The sequence below is a fragment of the Limulus polyphemus genome, unplaced genomic scaffold (genome assembly GCF_000517525.1).
Source record: "Limulus polyphemus unplaced genomic scaffold, Limulus_polyphemus-2.1.2 Scaffold5462, whole genome shotgun sequence".
In the NCBI taxonomy this organism is placed as follows: Eukaryota; Metazoa; Arthropoda; class Merostomata; order Xiphosura; family Limulidae; genus Limulus; species Limulus polyphemus.
In genome coordinates, this window is record NW_013671072.1 from 10869 (window position 1) to 20075 (window position 9207).

General features: G+C 32.6%; 1 protein-coding gene across 1 annotated transcript in view; it reads left to right on the forward strand.

Annotated features, from left to right (window-relative positions):
• LOC106472606 (activating signal cointegrator 1 complex subunit 2-like) overlaps nt 1-9207 on the forward strand; it is a 35022-nt gene that overhangs the window by 9910 nt on the left and 15905 nt on the right. Inside the window, exons 7-13 of the mRNA XM_013933259.2 lie at nt 1034-1114; nt 2050-2157; nt 2665-2742; nt 3994-4068; nt 5202-5364; nt 6114-6233; nt 6723-6826. Of these exons, the coding sequence (XP_013788713.1) occupies nt 1034-1114; nt 2050-2157; nt 2665-2742; nt 3994-4068; nt 5202-5364; nt 6114-6233; nt 6723-6826 (729 nt within the window). The remainder of the gene's footprint in view (nt 1-1033; nt 1115-2049; nt 2158-2664; nt 2743-3993; nt 4069-5201; nt 5365-6113; nt 6234-6722; nt 6827-9207) is intronic.

Genomic DNA, 9207 nt, shown 5'->3' on the forward strand with positions numbered 1-9207 from the left:
ATTTCTAATTTCTATATATTTATATATATATATATATATATATACACGTGTTTTTAGGTTTTGTAATACAGTGTGTCTTATTACTGGTCTGTAGTTGCAAAGTTTGAAGAAAATGCTTGTGGTTTGTTTAAAAATAGTCTACCTTACAGACTTTCGACACAGTACTGTTCTCAGAATGTTTTACTGTATTGAATAATATAGAACTTAAATTGGGGGGAAAAATGCTTTTTTTTTGGAAGATTCATTTTCTTTTCTTTCATTCAGAATTTTCTTTTTGGAATCATGACTCAGCTAGTCACACAGCATTAACGTTTTTCTCAATCAGTAAATATATAGTTATGTGAGTGTGTGTGTGTATTTATCAGTGTTTCCCCCACCCCTTTAATCAACAGGCATTCTCAAAAGTAAAATTATGTAAACTGCAGCCATTGTTGTGTGTTGCAGTAATTACACAACAGAAGTTTGTTCTATGGCTGTGTGACAATGTGCCAGATTATACCTCAGCATTGGTCGCATCACGTAACGTTATTTAGGCTTTATAGAGGAAATATGGGTTTTAAGATGTATATATAGTTGGAGGATGTGGATCTTATAGCTATCCTTGTGTATTGTATCATGAATTACCTAAAGCACAGTGTTAAAGTTATTTTAAATTATTATTAGAAGTGTCGAAAATTTTAATGGTAAACAAACATCTATCTTATCCACAGGTCAGTGTAACGTCCTTTGGCATTTCATATCCTTGATAGTATCCACGGGTCAGTGTAACGTCCTTTGGCATTTCATATCCTTGATAGTATCCACGGGTCAGTGTAACATCCTTTGGCATTTCATATCCTTGATAGTATCCACGGGTCAGTGTAACGTCCTTTGGCATTTCATATCCTTGATAGTATTCTGTATTTATAGTACCAAGTAAAGAACTATTATAAATAAGTAACATATATATATATATATTTAGGTGTTTTATGTTAAAGCAGCAAATTACATAAATTTTGGTTAATTATAAAATTTTTATGCCATTTTTATTTAGGTTAGCGAGCTTTTATGAAAGAGTATTCTGTCCTTTGCAAGAAGAACTGATTGTTAGAGTCAAAATTGAAGAAAGTACCAAGTATGTTTTAATTTACACTACATTTGAAGATTTTATTTAAATTGGATATTGTTTTGTTTTAGCTAATTTTTTATCAGTTTTATTCTTCCGGTGTTATCGATACTATTGGAAACCATGGAAATAAAAAATTAATATTTTGTAATAATTACTTATAACGAAACAAATGTCAGAAAAACTTAAAAGATGTAGTGGAATATCTCGGATATGTATAATAGAAAGATTATAGTTGTTACTCAGCTTTAGTATGGTATGTTTAAACCAGTTTGTTATTATTACAATTTCTAAAAGTCATATTGTTGTCTTAATTTCTTTACTAAAACAGTAGCTTTATTAGTATTTTTTTTTTGTATGCTAAAATAAATTTCAAAAAAACAATTTAGGAATTTTGCTTTTTCATATTATAGCAAATAGCTAAACATTTTTTTGTGGTTGAATATATTTTTCTACAGACGTAACATTAAAAGAAGTCATCGTGTCCACTTGACCCTTTGTTGTCTGTGTTTGACCTCTTATTGCATTTATTTTTTGTTGTCCTTGTATATTGCTGGAAATTAAAAACTGCCATTGTGGTTTCTACTCAAGGTTTCCAAAGATCTTTTCGTGAACATTTATTAGATGCTAATTTTTTTTTATTCAAGAGACATATTAACATACTCTAGTAGGCTTTATTAAAAAAAATAAAAGATTTATAAATAATATAAAAATAAATTATTTGTGTGTAATATTAAAAAGCATAATTATTTAATCATTTTTTTTTACTTGTAGAATAATTTGACTTTGATGCTCAAGCAATTGCATTTAAGGTATAATGAAAAACCTTTTTTTAAATATTAAAACTTAAGTTTATTTCGCATAGTTGCTGGTGAATGTTTACCGTGTTTTTATATTAACATTGTTTCATGTGACATATATATATGCTTTTTTCTATTCTTTAGTCTCGTAAAGGAAGTTAGAAAAAGGATCTTCTTGGCTAAATCTTGTGTAATAAAAATGTTTCGGAATATCCTGGTTTACAGCTGTATTCAACCTATAATTGAGTCAAGGTAATTTTTTTTTTACCTGCGAATATAAAACTGTCAAACTGTATTTGATTGTTTTGAAATCTGTCGATGTTTTCTTTGTTATTCTGCATTCTTTAATTTTTTTTCTTTATGGATTTACACTATAGAATAACAACGTAGTAACATGGATTTACAGTGTAGAATAACAACGTGGTAACATGGATTTACAGTGTAGAATAACAACGTGGTAACATGGATTTACAGTGTAGAATAACAACGTGGTAACATGGATTTACAGTGTAGAATAACAACGTAGTAACATGGATTTACAGTGTAGAATAACAACGTAGTAACATGGATTTACAGTGTAGAATAACAACGTAGTAATAATTATTAATCATTTATTATGACATAAAGTGTGTTTGAGGTTTTGTAGTATTTCTTAACTTAATTTTTAAGATAGTTTCTGTACATAAAACATAGCAGACATGTATTTATTCATTTGTTTTACAGTGAGACCAGTTTAAGGATATTTTGTGTTATTTTCAGCTCTAATAAACAAAGTGAAGAAGTTCCATTCTTAGAGGACTTACTACAGGTCTTAAGTACTTGTCTTTCCGAGAAAAGGTATCCTGTATGAACATTTACACTACCTCTTAATTATGTATATTGTTTGTTACTATGAGCTTAAAAATACAGAATATATATTATAGTTACTAAGTATGCATGTTGTAAAGAGTTTAATAATATTAATAAGGTATGATAGACCTTTGAAATGGTCATGATGCGAGATCGGCACGGGACAAGATATCCCGCAAACAAGAGTTGTTCTTCCGTGATTAAAAGAAACGTGTACCTAAAGAAAAGCTTTAAACAAGATAATGTAAAAATCTGATTTGGCAATGAACTGTCATCGATGACAAGTACACCCTTTTGTTACATTAATTAATATTGTTTCTATGTTTGCCTAAAGGAAGTATTATTAATGTTGTCATACATCAATGTTTTAATGTTAACATGCTCAATATAAATACTCCCAGATGGTATAAGGTTTATTAAATGTGACAAAACAACATTTTTACAAGGTTTCTGTGATAGGGGTTAAGATTCATTTCTCATTGACTTTTTGGTACTGGTGAGATATATCTGTTGCATCGAGGTAAAATTGAACCATTGAATAAAAATGATGTATAGAAAATAAACTTATAGTCATTTTCCACACATATTTCTTAAACACTTTGGAGTAACAATTGATTAGATAAAAAAGTTTTATTTAATTTTATGCATAAAAACTCGTAAATGCTGATTTTGGGTTAGTTTCAGTCTACTCAAAACGAATATATATGTCCTTGTGAATTTTATGAATTTTTTTATGAGCATAATACAGCACTCATGTCCTCTTTAGGATACTTAATTATGATACTGCAACATGATCGGGAAATGTTTTTTGTGTCACGTTAAGAATTGTTATGCTTAGTTAACATCATTTTGCATTCGACTTTTTGAAATAGTTTTGAACACAACGGAAACAATTTGGACCTTGTAGCTTCAGTACGAATGGAATTGTATAATAAAGCCAGAGTATATCTAGAATGTAGATGATAAAGTTTGAAAATATATTCCCTTCCCCTGGTTAAAAATTGTTCCATATTTAGTTATAAATTACAAGTCTTAAGCCTACATCCAGTCCCACAAGAAGAATGTTTGTCTAGTGACTCCATAAAAGTGAATCTTCAAATTGGTAAAGTTGTATTTTAACATGGAATGAAAGATCACGACTGAAATGTGTTATTTTCACCGATTTCTAAATAGATTACACATATTTAAAGATGTGTAGATATATCTTTACTACTAAGTGAAATGTTTATACTATTATAGGTTTATCTGTGATTATCAGGAGATGTTTCCATTTGAAGATGATTTAGACATGCTCTCTCAGACAAACTTCAGCCTGTATCTTTTAAATGTAATGTTATTAACTTAAGATTTATAAGCAGTTGAAATTAAGGTTAGTATTTCTGTGTGAATCAAACCCATTATGTATTATAAATATGTCAGCTTAGAATTTAATTAATATTAACTTCTTATCATAGACCAGAACTAAAAATCAACCTAGTCATTAATATAGCTAATTTAATATGCTGTTCCTAGTTACAGTGATTAGAATGTATTATTTCATCAGTTGGGTTCTCTCACTGTTAATATTTTTGGCTGTAAATACAAAAGTACTTCATGAGGTTCAACTGGATTAGAAGATTTAGGTTAGTCCTGAATTTATCAGATTAGGAGATGTAGGTTAGTCCTGAATTTATCAGATTAGGAGATGTAGGTTAGTCCTGAACCCATCGGATTAGGAGATTTAGGTTAGTCCTGAACCCATCGGATTAGGAGATTTAGGTTAGTCCTGAACCCATCGGATTAGGAGATTTAGGTTAGTCCTGAACCCATCAGATTAGGAGATTTAGGTTAGTCCTGAACCCATCAGATTAGGAGATTTAGGTTAGTCCTGAACCCATCGGATTAGGAGATTTAGGTTAGACCTGAACCCATCAGATTAGAAGATTTAGGATAGTCCTGAACCCATCAGATTAGGAGATTTAGGATAGTCCTGAACCCATCAGATTAGGAGATTTAGGTTAGTCATGAACAACCATATTAGGAGACTTAAGTTAGTCCTGAATTCATCAGATTAGGAGATTTAAGTTCACCCTGAACCCATCAGATTAGGAGATTTAAGTTAGTCCTGAACCCATATACTTTGTTAAATAATCTTTACAATTAAAGTATATGATAATGAGAACATTCTAACGAATACTGTTAACGAGAATAACATTAAAGAAAAAATAGAATATAATATCTGTAATGCTATCATTTATTTTAAAATACATTGGTATTTACCTACACCTGTTCTGTTGTCTAGTCTGTAAGTTGGCCCTGGAATCTGGAGCTATAAGCTGTGTTCAAAGCCTACACTTTAAGCTATAAGGTGTATTATAATAGTGATGGTACATTCATTAGCTTGGGAGTGGTAGGGTTATAGGTGTAGATGTGCCTCTGAAGTTCTTTCTTGACCACAAGACAATCAGCGACTCTACTCGAACAGAGTACATTTTGAACAGTATCTATGCTTCGTATGAACTTATAGGGCAGAGCTCTGAGAGAAAAGAAATTTCATTAAATGTGCCTCCTGCTGGGAACAAAGATCACAATTTCATAGAAGTTCAAGATAATGACACGGCATGTTTGGAGGTAGGTTTTTAATTCATCTCTCTTCCTCAATTCATAAGGGTAGAGTGTGTGTAAAGAAATCGGACTTTTGGAGATACCTTAACTCTTCTTTTGTTTTATTTTACTCCAAACCGTCTCAAGAAAATAAAACAAAAGAACCACAGTAATTATCTGCAAAAGTCAATTTTCATTCTTCACTCAAACATTTTTCTCTTTTTTAATATTTACATATTTTATAAATCTGGTTGTTGTTATAGATGCCTATTGTTTTGTGAAAGTAATTATCTCAATGTATATACACGTGTGCTTATTTCTTTTATATATATACCCCATTTTTCTTTTCTTCCACTTTCTATGTTTAAGCTTTATAATAGCAACTGTTATGTCAATATTTTTACATCAGTTTTTTATAGCCTTACTTACCATAAACCTATTTTAAAGTTCTTTTAAATATGAAAATGTGTTAATCTGGTACTTTGATGTTTGTATGGTATTAAAAAAATAATAAAAACTTGATTTTTTCTGTAGTTTAAAAGATGAAAGGATGGAGTTACTGTTTCATTTCCTGTTACCATTCCCTTACATAACACTAGTTGTGAAAACACTCTTTGGTCATGAAAGGTTTACCATTCCCTTACATAATACTAGTTGTGAAAATGTTCTTTGGTCATGAAAGGTTTAGTGTCAAAATAAAGTAAACATTGTAGGCTGTATGATGTATGTAAATGTTGAAATTTGAGTCTCATAGCTTGAATAATCTTAAATTCAAGAATGGACTTCAGTATTTAGAAGAAGCTTGTGGAGGGCCAAATGTGGAGGGTATTGAGCTGGAATCATTAATAACTCAAGTTTTGGATTTACTACCTGGATTAGGACCAGGTTTTGTAGAGGTAAAGTTAGATTATTTTCTAATTTGTTTTCATTCATAAAATAAGTCCAAATGCATCATAAAGAAAGGGAAGTAGGCAACAGTCCATGTGTGTTAGTAACTATTTTACACTTGACATTTGTATCTGTAGAGAATAATAACTTTGTATTTTGCTAGGCAAAAAAAAAATCTTTTAATGGTGTAATACTTATTAATTTTCTGCAATTACGTTTCACACTATGTATGTGAAATCTAAAGAACTCTATTTTTGATGCTGAAGGATTTGTTGTAATGTAACTGTTAAAAATAGAAAATGTTTTATGACTTGAATTGTTCACGTTTTGTATCCGTGTCCTTTGGTAAAATCAAATCAATCGTGTTTCAGGTAAATCTTACCCAATATATCAGCTGCTGTATCGGTAGTTTCTCTGCAAGATAAGGCTTATAAAAGCACGTGTTATCACATGAACACAGAAGTTAATATGTAGAGCCATGTATGTTGTTTTCACAGGAGTGCTTGAAATATTACAACTTTGAAGTAGAACTTGTGATCAACTCTTTGTTAGAAGATAGTCTACCAGAATCACTGGCTTCCCTCGACAGAAACATGGAGAGGTAATACAGTTTATTTCAAATCATTTTCTGTGATACTCTTGTTTACGAAATTAATCCACCGTAGAAATGGATAAGACTTTCTAAAAATAGTTCTCTGTGAAGATGACAATTTCACGATAAAAATCAATCGAAATCTTAGTTGAGGAGTTGTGATCCTAACATTATCAGAATATGGTAATATTTCATACAGTTAACTCGTCCGTAAACATCACACATTGTCTTTTACTTCCCACAATGTACCATTATTTTTGTAGGATTGGAGAATGTATTGCATTGATGCTACTGACTTCTTCTGAGTTATTAAGCAGACAAGCTGTTTAATAAGAAGAAATGCTTTTTAAATGAAATAGATTTTTGTTTAGCAAGTCAGAACTACAGTAAAGTTTCAAAATTGTGCATTTGTCAACCAGTGAGCTAGTAGTGTCCAGTAAGTGTTCCTAGAGATCATCAGAGTGAGCTAGTAATGTCCAGTTAGTGTTCCTAGAGATCATCAGAGTGAGCTAGTAATGTCCAGCAAGTGTTCCTAGAGGACATCAGAGTGAACTAGTAATTTCCAGCAAGTGTTCCTAGAGGACATCAGAGTGAGCTAGTAATGTCCAGCAAGTGTTCCTCGAGGACATCAGAGTGAGCTAGTAATGTCCAGTAAGTATTCCTAGAGGACATCAGAGTGAGCTAGTAATGTCCAGCAAGTGTTCCTAGAGGACATCAGAGTGAGCTAGTAATGTCCAGCAAGTGTTCCTAGAGGACATCAGAGTGAACTAGTAATGTCCAGCAAGTGTTCCTGTAAAAGGTCAGGGTGTACTAATAATGCCCAGCAAGCATTCCTAGAAGTGGTCAAAGCAGGCTAGTAATTCCCACTGACAATTCATAAAGGATGTCCAAGAGGGCTAGTAATGTCCAGTAAGTGTTCCTAGAGATGATCAGAGTGAGCTAGTAGTGTCCAGTAAGTGTTCCTAGAGGACATCAGACTGAACTAGTAATGTCCAGCAAGTGTTCCTAGAGATGATCAGAGTGAGCTAGTAATGTCGAGTAAGTGTTCATAGAAGATATCAGAGTGAGCTAGTAATGTCCAGCAAGTGTTCCTAGAGATGATCAGACTGAACTAGTAATGTCCAGTAAGTGTACCTAGAGATGATCGGAGTGAGCTAGTGATGTACAGTAAGTGTTCCTAGAGGACATCAGAGTGAACTAGTAATGTCCAGCAAGTGTTCCTAGAGGACATCAGAGTGAACTAGTAATGTCCAGCAAGTGTTCCTAGAGGACATCAGAGTGAGCTAGTAATGTCCAGCAAGTGTTCCTAGAGGACATCAGAGTGAGCTAGTAATGTTCAGCAAGTGTTCCTAGAGATGATCAGAGTGAGGTAGTAATGTCCAGCAAGTGTTCCTAGAGGACATCAGAGTGAGCTAGTAATGTCCAGTAAGTGTTCCTAGAGGACATCAGAGTGAACTAGTAATGTTCAGCAAGTGTTCCTAGAGATGATCAGAGTGAGCTAGTAATGTCCAGTAAGTGTTCCTAGAGGACATCAGAGTGAACTAGTAATGTCCAGCAAGTGTTCCTAGAGGACATCAGAGTGAACTAGTAATGTCCAGCAAGTGTTCCTAGAGGACATCAGACTGAACTAGTAATGTCCAGCAAGTGTTCCTAGAGATGATTGGAGTGAGCTAGTAATGTCCAGTAAGTGTTCATAGAGATGATCGGAGTGAGCTAGTAATGTCCAGTAAGTGTTCCTAGAGGACATCAGAGTGAGCTAGTAATGTCCAGCAAGTGTTCCTGTAAAAGGTCAGGGTATACTAATAATGCCCAGCCAGCATTCCTAGAAGTGGTAAAAGCAGGCTAGTAATTCCCACTGACCATTCATAAAGGATGTCCAAGAGGGCTAGTAATGCCAAATGAGCATTCCTAGAGGAGTCTAAAGTGAATTAATAATTCCCAGGGAGTATTTTCACCCAAGAAGGAGTCTTAATCTTCTGTATGAGGAATTTGTTAATTTGCTGATGACATCCAGACATCTTATAATATACTACAATATTTTATGTAAATAACACAAATTTGAATAATTTTTCACATGATACAAGTTACTAGCTGTAAGTATAGTAGCATTGTCTTCTTTGTTCATTATCATATCAAAGTTCTGCTAACATTTAATTCTTTTGGATAAAAGCAAAGTATAAATTTTCCTTACCTGGAGGTCTGCTAGATGTTAAAATCTTAATGAGGTCTGTTAAAATCTTAATGAGGTCTGCTAGATGTTAAAATCTTAATCATCTAGCAGACCTCATTAAGATTTTAACATCTAGCAGACCTCATTAAGATTTTAACATCTAGCAGACCTCATTAAGATTTTAACATCTAGCAGACCTCACTGAGATTTTAACATCTAG